We start from the raw sequence: 19,110 nt of genomic DNA, 5'->3' as shown, positions 1-19,110 counted from the left end.
TTTCAATGGTTCAGAGGGCAGGAACAAGGCCAGACTACAGGCAGTGGGAAACCGGCCGCTCCTCTATTAGACGGGTGTATAGCGCCATCTCGTGGATACTTTATGAGCAATCAGCTCAAAATCCCTGAAAGACAATTAGGTTTAACATAAATTCTCTCCAGGAATCTCAGTACCGAAATTACTCTAAATTATTAAAACACATCTTACAAACAATTGAAGCTGAACTTACATTCATCCTTGTCACACAAGTTACACAATTGTGGCTTGGCCTCTAAAGTCAGAGAGACCAAGTACACGAAGATTTCCAAGGGGGGAGAATCGTGAAATACTTTAGATTAAACATTACAAACGAGACAATATGCATGATTTCGGAACACCCATAATTATAAGTGTATTCAGGAGACATAAAGAAGGCTGAAGAATGCTCTGCCTGACACACTTTTGATGTCTTTGTTGCATAAAATTGAATGTTTTTATCCCTCAATATTCTTGGGCTGTGCCGGCATAAAACGTGTACAAGAAATGTGTTTTGAGAAAACAACGTCAAGTAAATGTTGTTGTTTTGTGATGGATCCAAAGATCAAGGTGATTGTTTGTTTTTTGTGCAAGACAGAATTAAGTAAAAAAAACTCACAAGAATCAAAATAGAGAATATAATTTGATGTTTTAATTACAAAAGAATCAAATTCATGTTCAAATTCATTTACAAAAAGGATCAATAGAAGGCACATCTCGAAGTCATTTGAATTATCTACATTATACATTTATAGAGAAATACTCCATGCGTCAGAAAATCAGTTTTTCAGGTATTGTGTAGGAAACACTCCATGTAATTATTAGTTAGGAAAGCCTTGTCCCCAATGCACCATTTTGAACAAGCCACACAATTTCAAGATGTGAAAGTGATATGTCGGTATGTTTTCTCAATTCTGGCACCAGGTTTAAATGCTCTTCACACAAATACAAAACAACATAAGATACAGCTCAAATCATGGGAGGAGCACAGCTTCATACTCAGACTTCAGTCGACTCAACCATATGATTAACTGTATTATGTATGAAAATAAATCCTCATTTAACACATGGAATGACATAAAGGAATATACTTGACCTAAATAAACTATATGGGAATGTAGTTTAGATTCTAATAACAAAAATTGGTAGGATGATGTTTTGGTCAGGAGTGTTGCTATGATTGTCAATAATTTTGCCGGGCAGATTCTGCCTAGATAAGGGTTTAAGAGAGAACCAAAGCAACCCTAAAATCAAAGTGCAACCTTTATATAAGCTGGTATTTGGCATCGACATGAAAATACAACAACAACAACCAGTATAGTGCAGTTTGTAGCAGAAAGAAAAAGTGAAAATACAAAGATATCTTTAACTTTAAAGAAAATATATTTTTTTAAAATAACATTATACTCAACGCAATCAAACATCTAAAACAACAGCATATACACAAAGTCCAAACAATGTCTCATAAATAACCAAAAAAATTTAGGCTTTCCAGGGATTGTAAATTGAACGTCAGGGCCAGTTGTTTACAATATGAATTATTAACACCCATTTACTCAGCCAGGAGTTTAGGATCCCTCAAAATCTCTAATACGTTATGCATAAGTAGCTTTGGCACAAACATCCCCAAATAAATGTTGATCCTCTAATAACCCCACACCGTAAACAAATAGCCTTGTGACCTTCAGAGTAATTTCCCAGAAGATCTATTTGGTCACACAAAAAGTTTTGGTCCATAGTAAACCTAAAGATTCCACTTTATTCTTGGAAAAAGGCGTCCCGCCATACTGCCTAAGCCCTTGTTGAAACTGACAACACCAGACAACACCAACGACCATTTCAGTGGAAATAATCGGATTGTCTTCATCACATTTTTTTTTCTGCAAGCGATAAATATCCCCAGAGACTCATCTGTTGAAACAAGCAGGGAATATAAGTACTGTATGAAGTGTACATGTCAAACATTATAATCTCAGTCCTGGATATGCTAAGTTTTACTCTCATTGATCGAAAAATGTTCTGTTTGACTACCTTCTGAAGGCCCTGGCCTCAAAAACAGTGTTGTCTTCTTCATCACTTTCCAGATGGCCCATCTCCATTGTGTCATCTTGGTTTCTCAAGAGACCATATTTCCTCCTTTGACCTGTCGATTTCTTCATACTTGTTTAAGGACATAAATGAGTATGATTAAACAAATAAACAACAAAGGTAAACATTCAGTTAAAAAATGTCAATTAACAAGTTTTGAGCTCCTGCGAAAATGAAACTTTGATTGTTAAACATGGTTGATGAAACCTAACGGCACTAAATGTCAACTGACAGGAACCTGTGACAACCAAGACCGCATATGTGGGCGTCAATCAAACGCATTGTTTTAACATTTAAAAGCGAATATAATAACCAAAAGTGACGTCTAAGCTAAACTACCTTTAAACACACTTTATATTAAATTGTTGGCTGTTTTTATGTCAGACTCACCGAACCGCTCTCACTAAAAAGTAAAGAACTCCGATGGCCGTGATGCCGATGAGAACATACAGAGCTCTCTGAATCATGTCGCCGTCCGGAGAGAGGCCCGCGCCGGATGTCTTCACTTTTGATGAGGCGGTGGTGCTGATGTTTTTATGGAGCTCGGGACTGATTGTGATGTTGGCAGTAGTCTTGTGTGGGGGTGATGTAGTAGTGACAGGCGTCGGCGAATGGCCATTTTCCTCGGCAAAAGAAGCAGTCCACAATGCCAGAAATAGAAGAAAAAGTCTTAAAGATGTCATGGTTGCTCGGTTCCTCGGTTTGAAGCTCGAGATGTAACTTCAACGCATAAGAAGTTTGGTTAAGCAACTCAGTGGAGTTCCTGTTCCTGATTGATGACGTCGGCACACTCGGTGTTACGGACAAATGTGTCCGGACTCCGGAGAGGAAACAGCAGCGTAAACGGGTACCCCGTAGAGAGCGTGATGAGCAGACTGGGATTACTTCTTTCTATATTCACATTAGTCTTTTCGTTTAATGTAAATCCCATTTTGATTGTTTATTTCTTTGTTCTTGATTAAAAAAACATTTTGACGTCACGCCCCCATTACTTCCTGCTGTCGTCCAGGCGTTTGAAACTCACAGAGGTGTGCGTACACTTTTACTTATTTATTTTCCTTTCTGCAGATTTATTATTTTTTATTATAATATTATTATCTATTTAAAAGGTATTGCTAAAGAAAAAGGTCAAATCACAATATGATTAAATAGTATTATTAAACGTCTGGTAATTAAGGTGATGATTAGTTTGTTAAACTTTTATCTTTTTGTATTGTATTGCCATTATTTTATTATAATATTTATACTTTTTTATATATATTATTTGTATACTAAATTTCTTAACACTGCCTATTTTTATTTTACAAATATGTTTCAATGACTTTAAATAAAGAATAAAGACGAATTAAAAAGAATAAACCAATGTCTCCTCTATCTGTAAATCTTATTTATTTCTTGCAATTTACTCATTTTATTTATTGTTATTCTAAACCCATGTTTCTATAGGATCCAGTTTTTTCTGAGTAACGTCATTCAATTTCTTTTAACAATGGTAAGCATTTGTCAGATAACTACAAAATTACAATGTCTTTTCATGTTTATCCTCCCTGAAACCAATTAAATTGACTTGTCAGTCAAATTGAACAGACATTCAAATGTTTATATCCAGCTCCAAAAGAAAAAACGCCCACCAAGTCCTAAAGTACACATCCTGAGAGGAGACTTACAAGGAGCAGGTCTGATGTGATTTTCACTGCAAAACACTGTCTACAGTTTAGAGAAAAGTTGCATAATCTACACACAAACTATTATATCCACTATAATTCACAACACTGTACGGGCATCATATATCATCATTGCTCCATTAGAGTGTTTTTGTTTAGTAGGAGAAGAACAATAGCCGTCTGCAAGATGAGCTTCAAAAAGGTTAACAAGATCGCAATAATCTTCCAATACAGAGAGACGAAATCCAAGCATTTTGGGAATGAAAAAAAATTGGATTGAGAAAAAACGTGAGCTCAGGGGCAAAGATCATGCAATGGAGGAGGCTCAGGTGCGTCATCAACAAGAGATTTAGGTTCTTGCAATTTAATGTTATTTTAACTGTGAATTAAAAAGTAGGACTAAATACATTTATGATATGCTTTTGTCTAGTGGATTTGACATCACAATGTTTAACTTTTAGTACAATCCTATATACAAAAACACACGTGGCAATTTGATGTGAGGTGATGCTGGCGTGTGCTGTTGTTTCGGAATATAAACAGAAAGTGAAGAACCTTGCTGTAGAACAGCCTGTCACAGAAGAAGGTCAAACTGCTGCAGAAGGCAGGTGCGCAAAAGATGAACTGAAAGAGCGCCATCAGTCCACTAAGAAGTCACTCAAGAACTTTCAACTGGTATTGAAGGCCTTTACAGCATAACAAAGACAAAGACAGATCAATCTGAACGTTTAGATATGCATCACTGTCAGAAATCAATTTAGGTGAATTTTGGGCCTGTTAAACACTCATCATGGTCATGGGTTTGGTTAACATATAGGCACATACACTGATTTGAGACCCATGATGGTGGTGTTGCTATTGTCATCCTCTGCCAGTTGAGTTACAGCAACAAATGATTTGTCAATCCTTACTTTCTTCTACATGCAGGAAGAGTAAAAGGAGACTTAAATGATGGAGATGCGGGCAAAACTGCTTCAAGAAAATAAGAAATTTATGGAGTCTCAACAGGAAGATAAAGTCACAGAGCTCTATAATCAGCAGAGCAAACTATGAGGACATGAGCCACTCAGATTACATTTATCGATCCTCCTAAATGTAACAATCTTCCTTTTAATTTACTCGAACACTATTGTTATATTATTTCATTGCTAATATAAAACATTACTTTTTTTCTTTACTACGATAAGAATATGAAACAGAAAACATTTATTTAAATTAAGTACCTCATAAAAACAGGAAGAACTTCATAGAACACATTATACATTTAGTAAAATTTCATCAATTCTTTGTAGACTTGTTTTTTGCACAGAAATAAATGCACAGACCGTTAAGTAAACAAAGATTTATTGAAGGTAAAATACATAGAAAAGTACAACTAGGAATGTCATGAAGAACGAGACTCTGCAACTGTGTAATCCTGACTTTAACCATTTTTAAATTGAACTTTATTTTTGCCTGCTCATGGTCCATGGCTGTAATCAAAATATACATGTTTTCACAGGTATAAAACCCATAACATTATGATACAAAAATAGTATGTACACCTTATCTGTCTGAATACAAGTAGACACAGTTTTCAATCTAAGGCAGACGTTACATTTTGAGGGTTTTTATGTTGTGCAAGGATGCACAAAAATCTTTTTTACACATTTTTAGGCATTTTAAAGTGACTTTTTTTTTCCAACAAGGCAAGTTTAAAGCACATGTTTGTCAGCCTTTAAACTTGAGATTGGTCCCATACAAAAGGGAAATGGTGAAAAATAGTAAAAAAAGTTCAACTGTTTGTAATGATGATAAAACAAAGGCGTGTTTTTTTTCTTATATATTCCCTGGTCCAGAGCAGTTCCAGATTTGCATCACAGCAAATTTCTTGCTGCCCAAACAATCGTTTTATAAAATATCTTTTTAAAATTTTGTACAGCATTGTAACTCTGGGTTTATCTGCTATGAATCTACCGGGACTGTGATCCTTTTAAAAAGGCACTATTTTGTATTTCCAAAAAAAATTCACTTTCACTTTTCACTTTAAAGATAATAAAGGTCCCAAATCCTTATTTACAGAGGTTACTGAAGGCCATTGTGTCTGATATGTGTTAAGACTTGTTAGATTTGTATGATGTGCACAGTTCAGCAAGAGTTGATTATCAGATAAATCTGCTGACCGTCCCAATTCACCTGCACTGCTGTTTCCATCACGCAGGTGTTCTCTACAGAGAGATTTACAGAGCGTCAAAGCCACTCTTGAGCACTGAGAGGACATGTTTCTACAAGCCATTTGAGGCAATATCTGTCAGGCTGTCCCTTATGAAGGTAAACCGAGTAAAGGCTTTGGTTTCGAGCTGTAGCGTACACGCAGGTACATCAATACATACAAAAGATGGGCCATTTAACTAGAATAGCTTAAATAATCTGCTATGTCACACATTAACATGAAGCCCAACACTTCTAAACATTATTCAAAATACAGGACAAACAATAAACAGCAATTAATGATCCACTGACCACAGCCAACATGCAATGGCCCACAGTATAAAAAAACAAGACAAATCTAGATTTCACTATTGGATTCATACACAAATGATTGCATAAATTTGTTTGTAAACATTCTATTTCTAAAGATACAGTATAAAGGCTAAAGCTATTGGATATAGAGAATATAACTCTGGGATATAATGCTGAGTTCAAGGACTGTACCATCGGCTTACTGAAATGATCCATGTCTCCAGAGAGCATAAAACTGATTGTAAACTACAGATTTGCAAACATGATTTGCAGAGGTTTGAGGTTCTGGAGCAGTAAGGCACAAAATGGTATGTTGTGGAATTAAAGGCCTGTCGAGGTTCAGCTCTGCATCTACATAAATCAATCGTGTCTAAAGTTGAACTAGCCATAAAACTGAACTGTGGAAAGATGGCATGACATTTACCGATTAAAATGATACAAAATAACATTGTTTAAATTATAGTCCAGGGACAAACAACTGCTTTAAAATCTTGATTAAAATATTTGATAAAAACATATGTAAATATTTAAAACCATTAAAATGCCTCTTAAATAAAAAACAATGGAATGATGAAAGTGAGCTTTGTAGATAAGACTCGAGGTTTAAAAATAACGGGCAACTCCAGCCCCCTTCAACCCAGCATTCCTTTTAAATAGTGGATTTAGAAAAGGAAACCCTAAGATGATGGTTTTCTCCAAGGTCGTGATTGTGTAACTGAATGAGAGACTCGATTGCTTCCTCCACTGAACCCATCTGAATCAAAGCCATCTTACGATCCTTCCTAAAGATAGATTGATTATGACACATCAGTACTTTATCAAAATCATAGTACTGACATACTTTAGATTTCAAGGTGACGGTATTAAAAAGCATAAGAAAGACTTACTGAAAGAACTTGAAGTTCTTAACCAGCGCACCATTGCTAGCGAAGAGCAACTTGAGTTCATCTTCAACAACAGCAGGCCTGAAGCGAATACATCAAATTCAAGTTAAAGGTTAAAATTAAAGGTTTTTAAATATGAGTAAATAAAAAAAGAGCTTAATGTTGTACGGAAACTCACGGGATGTTCGAAAGGTGCAGAGTGGATGACGGAGGAAAGATGTTGGAGTAGTTTTTGGAGCCTGGCTTCTTGAAGCGATGGAGAGGAGAGTTACTGTAGTCTTTAGTGAGACCCTGATCCTCATGTCCCTCTCGTGGCATTTGGACAGTCGTGTGTTTGGAAAGTGTAACACGCAGGGGCCTGCCATATAACTTCTGCCCACTGAGATGGCTCATTGCTAGATTGGAAAAAATATATACAGTATGTAAATATTGTAAATATTTCTTGAGGTCTGAAAATAACAGTCAGGTTAAGAATGATTACCGAGCTGAGCTTGTGTCACATCAGACATCTGTACAAGAGCATTTTCCTTTTTGTTGAACATGATTTTCACTCTCAATACGTCGCCATACACACCTAAAAACAGAGAAATGGTAAGAATCGTGTCTTATACAGTCCGTCAGTATATTATAATAAACACCCTCATCAAACCAGCTTGAATGCTATAAAAACTTCAGTTCACAATCAAGATGCTCCATTATATCACACCATCACATGCTTTATCGTGGTACAAAAACTTGTAGAATTATAACAGAGACGTGTCTCACAACATTATTATCTGGGGGGCTATAATGTAAAAATGACGCAGGAACGTGTGTGAGAAATGTTTTAAAGAAGAAACTGCATTGCACAGAATAAAACTGAGACGAGAAAACAGTTAAAGGGCAAATGCAGATCTTCAGTCTATATTCGATCTCGAGTTAAGTGGAGATTAACGTAGGCAGCCTGATTGACTGATAAAAAGAACTGAAAGAAAGGGGATGAAAATATATTTTAACCCAAAAAAGGATGAACTTATAAATCAGCAGGAGTCTTGACTATTAACCAAGTATTTAAAAAACTTTTCACCAAAGACATGCAAAAAAAAAGGTAGAGTGTAAAGTTTTCCAAAGCATGCAACATTTTACAAGATGCCAATTTGTTTGGTGCATCATAAAAAGCTGCAGCCTCCCACTGGGCTCAGAAGAAACACTTCATCGCTCCACCAGAAGGCTGCAGTTTTTCATGACGTGTCTCATCTCACCACACCAAATACTGCAGAAAACAAGCGAGGCACTCAAAGACCTCGCGGCCTTGTGAGGAAATAAAACCAACTTAAATGAACAAAACAAACGAGTGACCAAAAAAGATGCTAAAGGATGACATACCGAAGAGAATAAAGAGGCAATGGGGCGTAACTCTCTTTAAAGGACAGCAGAGGGGGGCAGCGGAGGAAGAAGAGACAGGTAAAGATCGGAGGCAGAGTGGAGGTTCAACATATCCGAGGCAGCGAGGCAGTTCCACAGGAAATGGCGAAAAACGATGGTTGGATCATGAAGATGGTTAATGGATTGGGAGCAGGAGAGAGGGGGTGGGAGAGGGGGGTTCAGGAGAGGTGTGTGTGTATGTGTTTGTGTTGATGTTTGTGTGTGATCGTGTAATGATTGTGTACATGTTCAATAGAGATCAGCAAAGAGATACATATGGTGCGTGCAGCCAATTGGCAAAGAGGAAGTTAAAAAAAAAAAGAATGGGATGAGGGGAATGGGGAGGGAAAAACAAGAGAAAAAAGGAGGTAAAAAACAAGGTCAGTATACACAAAGAAATACAAAGTAAATATAGTGCTAAGTTAACAGAAACTTCACCAGCAAAATAAGGTATTCTTTAGCAATTAGTTACAACTGTACTCATTCTCAAATGTGTTAACCTGGTCAATGCTACACATATGCAAATGCATTTTCCTATGGTCTGTTTAAAGAAACTAGTCAACTGTTTATCAAGCTCAAATTGTAATCAAAATAAAGATAAATATGTAAAACTCCTATAAAATGGATATAAAACATGCATTTGAATGTATATGCACAGCCTGAACTCCAATAGGTGGCAGAGAAACTATTTTGATCATTCATAAGAAAAAATGTTAATAATGAAAAAATATTGTTTATAATATATACACTATTAATAAATAAAAAATATTATTTGAGCATTGGTTTAACATGGTAAGGGTGTTATAAGCCACCTCAGTACAACAGACCAACAAGAAAATACAACGTTTCTTTTTACTATGGTATGACATTGGCAGAGATGAGTGGAACATGAAGTCAAGAAGCAAAATATTTAAATAAGAGCAACACAAGAAAACAGAATGAAGCGCAACTGAATGGCATCTTTTTATGTGACATCTGAGGATGTTAGAGGAAGAAAATGACCAAACTTAAGTACTTGAGGAGAATACTGTGTCGATAAAGAGACTGAGCTTCTGTTAATGGAATTTGCATTTATTCATTAACCTCACTGAAAGACTTTAACTGTATTCATACAAAGTGATTTGATCATTTCAATAAAATATGTAACATCTTCGACATTTAACTACAGCTGATGGATGGGATGCTAAGATCTGTCTCTCAAATCATATAAAAAATAAACCTTCATCAGGTGAGGTGTGGGATCTACTAACCTCAGGGTTCAGGTTGCTGACCAGCATGACGCAGTGGCCGCCTGGGAATGTGTGGAAGCCCATTCTGCTGGCAGCTGCAGCGGCCGCTGCTGCTCCGGGCATGGAAAGTGAGGCCAGAGCTCCGTGAACCCCAGGCAGAGTCAACCCTGAAAGAACGTCATTTTCCTTTTAAGAAATCAGACATGTATGATTAAGGTGGTGTATCGATTTAGGATGCGCAGTCTTACCTGTGGCCTGCTGGATAGTGAATGCAGGTGGGAAGACGTGAGCTCCTCCGTACGGTGAAGCGGAGATAATACCAGGAGCTGTGAAAAACAAGGCAGGTAAAATTATTCTTTGGCCTCTTGAGACAATATGAGTGTGAAGAATATGATTTCAAGGGGAGGGTTTGTAAGAAAAAGTGATGTTGGGCAAAAATGATATCTTTATGTACCCATAGCATGCATGGCGTGATGTTCGAGACCAGGCTGGCTGTCTCCTGTGGGCAGATCTGGTCGTGTGTAGTCACGGCTCTTGTCGTTGTTGTATTTCACGTTCAAGCTGCTGAGCTTAGAGAAACTGATGCGCAGGGTACAGCAACCGTTGTAGATGTTCTGTCCATCCAAAGCCTAAGAGAAAAATGCAAATGTACCATGTAAATATAATGCCCACATCCAGTCAAATATGTTTAATATGCATTTTGAAAGAATAGTTTGTTTATTAAGGTCACCAATGCATTAAAAGTCATCGCAATCACTGTCATTACTTATATTGACATATAGATGGCGCCACTCACCAGCTTGGCATGCTGTGCGGTCAGGCCATCGGCAAACTGCAGGAGAGCTTGAAACTGGTTGTTCTTTGTGAAAGTGATCACCTTTAACACTGTGCCAAACTTGGAGAAGATCTGTCAAGGAAACCATTAACTTAAGTATCGAACAATCCTTCTGAATGTGCCAGAGATTCAGTATAACAGAAAGAGAACTGGACTGGGTTTCCCGAAACTTTCATATCGCTTTGTGTTTTTAAGAATATATCGCTAACACTCTTAAGGTATAACTTTAGAATGACGTAGCGTTAAGGTTTCGTGAGGATGCTTATACCTGATGAAGGACATCCAGGGTGACGGGGTAGAAGAGGTTTTCAACTATGACTCTGAGGACAGGGCTGGGGCCAGCCATACCAGACTGGTCAACACTAGCTAGAGCCATGCCGCCTGTCTGAACGGCATTCACTGCCTGCAGTGCCGCCTGCGCCCTCTAGAAACACACGAAACGACAAACACATTCAAAATGATGAAAGGTTGATTAGATTTAAAAAAGAAACACAGCATTTTCTATTTTACCCCTATATACATACGTGTCCTTAAAAGTACTTCTTTCCAAACACAACATTCTAAACAAAACTGGCGTAAATGCCATTAGCAATGTTTCATGTGTTTACTCAAACAGAGCGATGCAAAGCAAATTTAGCAATTCACCAAATGAGTGCTGATGGGCTGCAGCTGTGGAATTCGCTGCTTAAGGCCTTCAGAGGCATATAAACTGTGTTTACGGGCAGCATGAAAAACGCAGCCACCAAGAAAAAGATGCAAACAAGACCCTTCACTTCTATCAAGTATCAAATGCACAGCTGCACCAATAAGTCTTTAAGTTGAAAAACATCTACAAATCAATCTGAAAGATGTGTTCTGGAAGACTTAAACAGTGTGTATGTGATGTTCTGGCAGTGGGTGGATGCTAACTAAACATAAAGAAGTCAAATGGAAATGAAGGTGGCACATACCACTTGATTTGGTGAGTTGTCTGTTTTGAGCTCTTTGTGGTTGGAATACTGCATGAAAATGGGATGGTTTCTGATGACCGGTGTGACTGAAGCGTAGTACGTAACCATCGTCTGAGCAGCCTCCTCTGAATTCATCTCCAAGAACGCCTGAGCAGAAAAAACAGCAATGAATGGAGTTAAATTCTGGCTTAACCATCTCAGGCTTAGAAAATGAGAATATGGTGAGTAGAGATGGGAATGTACCTGATTCTTTCCCTTCAGCATGAGCAGATTGGTGACTTTGCCAAATGGGAGGCCGAGGGAGATGACCTCAGCTTCATTGATGTCATTGGGTAGCTTGCGGACATGTATGACTCTAGATGGAAGACTAGGAGTTCTGATGTCCCCTTTGAACTTCTTGCTGTCGCTGCCGTTGGCTGTGAGCAAAGCAGACGATCAGATGGTTTCGAGACACACTAGGAGCATATCTGAGAAGGTGACAATAAGCAAGACTCTACCTGCTGAGCTCATGATATAGGGCCCGCTGGAAACACAGGAGAATAACTCGTCAGATCCTCTCTGGAAAAAAAAGGATAGCGTTAGATCAACACGTCACAAATACTTGTTTGTGACTTGCAGACTTCAGACATCAAAGTTAGCAAAAGAGAAATAAAGGTGATGGTTTTCACCCTTAATTTGGCAACCTTCCAATATTTTGGTGTATTTGTTATAAGGTAATGATTGGTAACCAAATAAACACACGGGAAAAGAACAATGTGACAACATCCAGCATTCTTGTGAAACGGCATTGCCTTAAGGGTGGGTGAGGTTAGAGATCAGCCAGTAAAAACACCCCCCCACCCGGAGCTGAATCCGGAGACACAAGACATCTTGTAGACTGGGGAGAGGGGCGACTTTACGTTTCGGGTGGTTGATTCACTGAATCACTGAACAGTGTTTCAACAGAATAAAAAATGAATCTCAATTAATCCGTCTGTTCTCAGAGTTCAGACAATCCAAACCGCAGGATGTTGTTATTGCAATAAGTTGGACGCATGAGGACAAACTTTAAGAATTCAGTGCTGATGGTAAAAGTTAAAGCGATGGTAAAACCAGAGTATTCAGCCGAACGGAGCACACTTAACCACACGGCCTACCCACCACATATTAACATTCCACAGCCAAACAACTCAATGAGAACCACATGTAAACCAGAGGGGGGCGTATACAACAGGCATCTGGTTCTGCATCTTAACACACCGAGCCAAGCTATTTTCTTAATAAACAACCATTTTGAGGATTGCTCCCAAAAAAGCTCAACTTGAACTCAGGAAAGACTTTACGACTTGTATTGAAACGTTACTTGCAGGTCTTCTCAATTGCTGGTTACACATAAAAGCACTACAAGCTATTTCCAACAAGCTTAGTATGTTTATAACCCAATAAAAATGTGCAAGAACATTTTATGTTCCACACAACTTGTCTTGTGCTCAATGAATAGCATCTACACCATACGTTTCCACAGAAAGTCATTTGCATGCTTTCGTGTATAAACAAATGCGTTACCATGTAACAATGCAACTCTCACACTCTGGATGAAAAACGTATGTGTTTGTATAATTCCATGTAAAGCAGTCAAATTCGGAGATGGGATCACAATGTGTTGAAATAAATACAGTTTTGGTTGTATTTAAACATTGAAATTAACTTCAATGAAAATCAACAACATGTGACTGTATAATTTAATTGAACCCATCTTCTAAAGCGTGCAGTCGAAAGTTACGCAACACTAGTTTTGTCCATTCACCAGAGTTAATGAAGCATAATGAATACAAACATTCAATGTGTTAAAATGTGTTGGGTGTGGCATGATGGGATACTGCGTTAAACAGATTACAAAGGTGTGAAGAGCAGGGAGGAAGGGCCGAGACCACAATTCACAACTATAGAAACGGGGGCCGTTGCCAAGGCACCTCTGATTGTAATGCGCTCACCATGGAGACCATGTGCCTGCGCTGCAGGTAACTGAAACCCAACCCGGAGCTGAATACACAGAACCCATTATCTCAATACGCCCAGGTGTGTCTTTCACCCACAATTACGGTCAAAACTCCAGCCGTTTACCACACAGGTCACGAGCACAGGTCTAGACCTCAGTTTTACATCACGCCGTAATGAAACCACCAAACATTAGGTCTGCACGGGCTATATATTTACTACAGGTCACTGTGCGCACAGCCATTACAAACAAGAGACAACGCGTTAACAGCAGACTGTGTATTGTAAATGTGCTGTTATCAGTACCTGTGGCACACAAGCTTTCAACCAATATTCTTGACAAGATACTGAGAGACAGAGTGACTGATAGCATCAAGCAAACCCCATGTCAGCCCTTAGCACCTCCCCCATTCATCTTCCCCTGATCAGCCCTGCTGAACAAACACAAGAGCTACATGTGTTTGCCGAGTGATGGGGCAAACATATTTGCATGTGTTGAAAGGCCTTCATTGATCTCGTCATATCAACAGCCAGAAACCATCTCTCAAGAATGTCTGTGAAATGGGTGTTGAGCTTGTCACCTGTATGTTTATCACAGTCGCGGCCATCTTTAAAATAATCGAAACCCCCAGATCAGCCCATAAACAAATAAGGCCAATTTAATCCATTTACTTTCATAATAAATATCTAGATTTTTACTGAACAATTAAACAGTGCAATGTATTTTTTTTGTATTTAGCATTGCAATCTTTTATTATCCAACTAAACCACAATGATGAAATTAAGTGCCAGCTTAAATTATTTCTGTCTGAATCAAGCAGCAACCTTGTGATCTCTCTCTCTCGCAAAGCCGAAACAGAACCCAAAAGTGAAAATTCTGTCATCATTTGCTCACCTTTGAGTTGTTCCAAATCAAATTTCATTAGACAGATTTTGCATCCCATTGACTACCATAGTAGAAAAAATTCTATTGTTCCTATTGTGGGAGTCAAGGGGGGCAAGATCTGTTTGGTTATAAGTATTCTTCCAAATATCTTTCTCTTTATTCATCATAACAAAGAAATGTATACAGATTTGGAACAACTCGAAGGTGATAAAATGATGACAGAATTCACATTTTTGGGTGAAGTATCCCTTTAAAATGGCCAATTTGTTTATAGCCTGGGACAAAATTATTTTTTTGGTCGATATTGCTTATTTCACCCTTTATGACAAATGTAAGGGGGTGAATTTTATAACTTTTTATAATTTTATAAAAAGTTTATATCTTATAATAAGCTTTAAAATCTAATCAGGGAGTGGCCACTTGAGTAAAAAGGGGTTTCGGCAACCAGGCACTTCCGCTCCAACCAAGTCTCGCCTCTTTGCTCAATTTCTATTATCCGGGAGTGACACGCTGCTAAGATTGCGACGGCCAGTTTCTCCCACTTTACGCCTCAAAAACTCCCCAGAAACCTATGGGTGACATCAAGGACCTACATCCATGTTTTAAACAGCCTATTGTCTAAATATGCAGACTTTTGTCTCAAAAATACCTGTTAATTTTTTTATATTTTAGCAGCTGAGGTACCAAAAATAAAATTTTAAGTAAATATTGTAAGTAAATTGTTAATTTGCAGATTATCTCTGTAATTATGTTTGAAAAAAAAAAAAACTTATTTTCCTTCCAGTGCACATTATGGTGGTTTAACTGCTGAAACTATAATTTGGCAATTCAGTTTTAGAAAACAAAAGAGTGTTACAAGTTAAAACTATTTATGCTAAAATTCTGCATGTGCTCAAAAGCAGAAATCTCAAATAAAAACTTATTGAAATCTTGATTTAGGATTTTTTATAAAAAAGGCCCGACCACTCCAGTAATCCTTAGATAAAAGCAGTCTCCGTGCTACATACGTTTCTGCATGACCTGATACGTGTAAGTTGGTAACTTAAATGAGGCCCATGAATCAGCCTTTTGTTCCACATCCTCCGGGTCCCTCCTCACAACCCACATACCACAGGAAATAATCTTTAATGAGAAAGCGAGCAGGATTGTTCATGTTGTGGCATTTCAAGGGCTGATCTGAGCATGGAGTTAGAAATTCCTCTTACTTTGAGATTCACAACATGCACGTCAACAATCTAGAGAAATATTACAACCAAAATACTATTTAAAAACCTAATCATATGCAATCTGAATGACCTTTTTTGACCATTAAAAACTCATGATGGTACTTCTAGCGCCTGTTCTGGCAAAACCTTGACTTGCTCTGAAACAACCCAGCTCTTTGTTGCCAGGGATGAATCATATCTGAAATGGGTGATAGCAGAAGGTGTGGATGTAACGAAAGCCACGTGAATTTTCTCAACACTGAGGCATTCAAAACACAGGAAAGGAAGATAAGGGGATAGATCCCATGTACCAAATCAAGTCATGTTATAAAGTGTATATAGTCAGTTGAATGTGGTGGTTGCAGTTTACGAGACCATTCTTACCTTTGTACCAACTGTAATATCGTGAACAACGCTGCAAAACAAAGAAAAGGGAGAAATCAGAGCATGAAACAAAAGAAAACAAACAGAATAAAGCAGAAACTGGAAAAGGAGAATAGAGAGAATAGCTTGTAGCCCAACCCAACCACCATGTGCATTGTTCAAAATAGGGCTAATGAAACAAAAGTAAGATTGTTGAATACATTATTTTTTGAGTTGTGATGCACTATTAATCACCACTTAAATTTGAACCAAATCTGTACGGGGTTAGAGAATATGAGATTAGTTCGTGTCACGTTGGTCAGATGTTTATTTCCATGAAAGGAATAACCATAGAAAATATTATGACTGCACATAATCTAGTTAATTCCCCACAGTGCTCCCGTAGACCGAGACATATGAGTGGTATTTCGGGTCAGTCAATGATTGAACATTAACCCCCACATCCTGTTTCACATGAACCCACAGAAAATGTCAGAATCTCTTTTCTGGCTCGGGTCTTTAAAAAGTCTTAATATCAGCAGAGCGCAGCGTGCATGCTTTAATGTTTAAACAATGAATAGCTAAAGAAGCCAAAGTTCTGATGCATTTTTTCAGAGATGATAAAACAGCATGTTAGATAGGCGTGAGTGCTCAGGCGAGGGGGCCCTGGGGTCCGCAGACCTGAGGTGTGGTTAAACAGCTTTTTGTTTCTGTGTATCACATTACATAGTCAATGTCCACAGTGTCTTTCTGGTTTATCCAGGTCTACGGTTAAAGGGATAGTTCACCCCAAAATGAAAATTGAATCACCCTCAAGTTGTTCAAAACCCGTATACATTGCTTTGTTTTGCTTAACACAAAGGAAGATATTTGAAAGAATGTCAGTAACCAAACAGAGCTCGTTCCCCATTTACCACCATAGATGGGAAAATAAATACTTTCTTGAAATCTGTTTGGTTACTGGCATTCTTCAAAATATCTTTGTGTCCAGTAGAACAAAGACATTTATAAAGTTCTGGAAATATCTGAGAGTAAGGAAATGATGACACAATTATCTTTTTTGGGTGAACTGTCCCCTTAAGCTGACTGGACACACTTTACTACTTTACGTTTACCAAGTTACAACTTTTACTATAGTAACAGTTTGCTATAAAACTGTGGTAAATACTTTCAACATGCGGAAATTGGTTACCATGGTGATTTTTTCAGTGGCATGAAACAACGTGTTTAAACACAATACTAGTATTTATCTGAACCAGACATCCAAATAGCAATCTACATGCGGGTCAGAAAGACAAGCGAAGAAATGAGATGCAGCCATTATTGAACTTTTAAGCACTTCTGAGCTGTAAAACTTCAGGTGAACTTACTCTAATTCTGCGTAACTCGATCCCATAGGATACAGTTCAGTCTCTAGGCGGCTGCACAGGGAAAAAGGTGTCAATGCCATCACACATCCTACTATTCAATGTATCTTACTAACGTCATATCTCACATATATACCAATAAAGTTAAGTTTGGACATGTTAAATGTTGCGTTTTCATAAGGTTCAAAGAGCCTTGCTTCTTGCTTTCTCTTCATTTCCATTTAGGTTACACTTTATTGCACACGTGACGCAAAAGACAAGGAAAATCTTAGCAGTTTAGGGCGGAAAGTTGAAACACAGACAATTGACCGTTTTGGGCTTAAACACTGAAACCCGCGTATTCGGAAAATCTAGGGTTAACATACACCAAAACTCAAATTGTAGCTAAGAAAACAACAAGCATCACAAAAACATGATGCACGAGAAAACTACGCGTTTGTTCATCGCAACTGGTGAGCTCGCGCTGACCGATCAAACAAAAAACACAAGTGATTGATAAACCTTAAGTAAGTTCGTGCAACCGTAAAGGATGTAAATCACTCGAAGACTCAGATTTATTTCCATTGATAATCATGTAACATCACTCACCCGTCCATTGCACACCGAGGAACAGCAATTATGATCCGCAACTTTGTTGCTTGGCTGAGTTTTCTTAACGCGCTACAAAATGGCGGGTGCGATGAGTGGCGCCTCAGCGATTAGCTCGCCGATTGGTCAACTCCTGAAAACAATGTGAGTCTGAGACACGAGGTGGGTTGCGATTGGATAAGACAAGTTGAAAGCGAAGGGCGGTTACAGTTGAGGGAGTGTAACGTGTGTCCCGCCGCATCCGAGTATTGTTCAATGTTCAGCGTGTTGTGTTTGGAAAAATGTTTTTGTGCCTAGGATTTTTCTTTTTAAATATGTGTTTCTTATGAAACGTGCATTTTGTCTAATCAATGTATTATTTTTCTGTTAATAAGTTTATGAGATTTTAGGACACACTCATTTTAAACCAATGTGGAAGAATTGTCCAGCCTTGCATATTTTAACGTAAAAGTCTGCAATGGATGGTTGGCTGTGTACACAATAGCCATGTAAACTAATCACACCAGCTAATAAATATTTCAGGCAGGAATCCCATCAGACGTCCATTATGTCTGAGTGTAACATGTAAAGACATGTTGGTGCAATGTATGTCTGTGAAATGTACTTGAATGAGGATTGTGGCATCATAGATTACAGGCCTAGAGACGGCCTAAATGATAAGGGTGACGTTTATAAAGAGCACTTCCAGACAAATGCACTGCACTTCTTCAGCTCTGCACTGCAGACACTGTCTTCTGATCAGACCTCTATAGTTGAATCGCTGTCCGTTATATTTAAGCCATGCTGGCATCAAAGGCTCAATGATCTCCTTGATGTGGGAGAGTCTCTGGTGTGAGACGGAATCTCTATTGGCCACATGGCTGAGAAGAGTCTTTACTGTCATTTCACTCTGTTCATAGGCCGACTAGTCAAGTACAAATTATTTTGGGTTTGCTAAAACAGCACATAGGCCTATCCACAAATCAATTTAATAGCTTCTTGATTATAGAAATATCAACAGTCTGACCCACTACACAGTATTAATCCGCAATAAGTTTTATCATCTTAAAATATGTTGTCCAGACATACTATAGGGCACAAAGAAGAATCAGGTATCATCATTAATAATTACCTGTTGTTACACTCAGGAAATTACTTTTTCTTGTGCCCTGGG

At 38.1% G+C, this 19,110-nt stretch overlaps 2 protein-coding genes across 3 annotated transcripts; both read right to left on the bottom strand.

Annotated features, from left to right (window-relative positions):
- Positions 1-645: 645 nt before the first annotated feature.
- Positions 646-2,897, bottom strand: fam174c (family with sequence similarity 174 member C). Its single transcript, XM_056734918.1, has 3 exons — positions 2,494-2,897; positions 2,047-2,175; positions 646-1,926 (listed from the first exon to the last, which is right to left on the bottom strand). The coding sequence occupies exons 1-3, from the start codon at positions 2,784-2,786 to the stop codon at positions 1,923-1,925; spliced, it is 426 nt and encodes a 141-aa protein (XP_056590896.1). The 5' UTR covers positions 2,787-2,897; the 3' UTR covers positions 646-1,922.
- Positions 2,898-5,094: 2,197 nt separating this feature from the next.
- ptbp1b (polypyrimidine tract binding protein 1b) lies at positions 5,095-18,043 on the bottom strand. Of its 2 annotated transcripts, XM_056734867.1 has the most exons (16): positions 17,958-18,043; positions 17,373-17,423; positions 16,024-16,054; positions 12,069-12,129; positions 11,815-11,987; positions 11,572-11,718; positions 10,890-11,045; positions 10,583-10,693; positions 10,241-10,415; positions 10,035-10,112; positions 9,808-9,953; positions 8,519-8,552; positions 7,635-7,727; positions 7,332-7,548; positions 7,157-7,234; positions 5,095-7,051 (listed from the first exon to the last, which is right to left on the bottom strand). In XM_056734867.1, the coding sequence occupies exons 1-16, from the start codon at positions 17,963-17,965 to the stop codon at positions 6,919-6,921; spliced, it is 1,692 nt and encodes a 563-aa protein (XP_056590845.1). In that variant the 5' UTR covers positions 17,966-18,043; the 3' UTR covers positions 5,095-6,918. The 2 variants fall into 2 exon arrangements, 1 of the variants encoding a protein (XP_056590845.1); XR_008904994.1 differs by lacking the exons at positions 5,095-7,051; positions 7,157-7,234; positions 8,519-8,552 and having other exon boundaries at positions 7,409-7,548.
- Between the last annotated feature and the right edge of the window lie 1,067 nt (positions 18,044-19,110).

Source organism: Triplophysa dalaica, chromosome 21 (genome assembly GCF_015846415.1).
Source record: "Triplophysa dalaica isolate WHDGS20190420 chromosome 21, ASM1584641v1, whole genome shotgun sequence".
Classification (NCBI taxonomy): domain Eukaryota; kingdom Metazoa; phylum Chordata; class Actinopteri; order Cypriniformes; family Nemacheilidae; genus Triplophysa; species Triplophysa dalaica.
The sequence above is the reverse complement of the archived record's forward strand: the minus strand, read 5'-3'. Positions and strand labels throughout refer to the sequence as shown.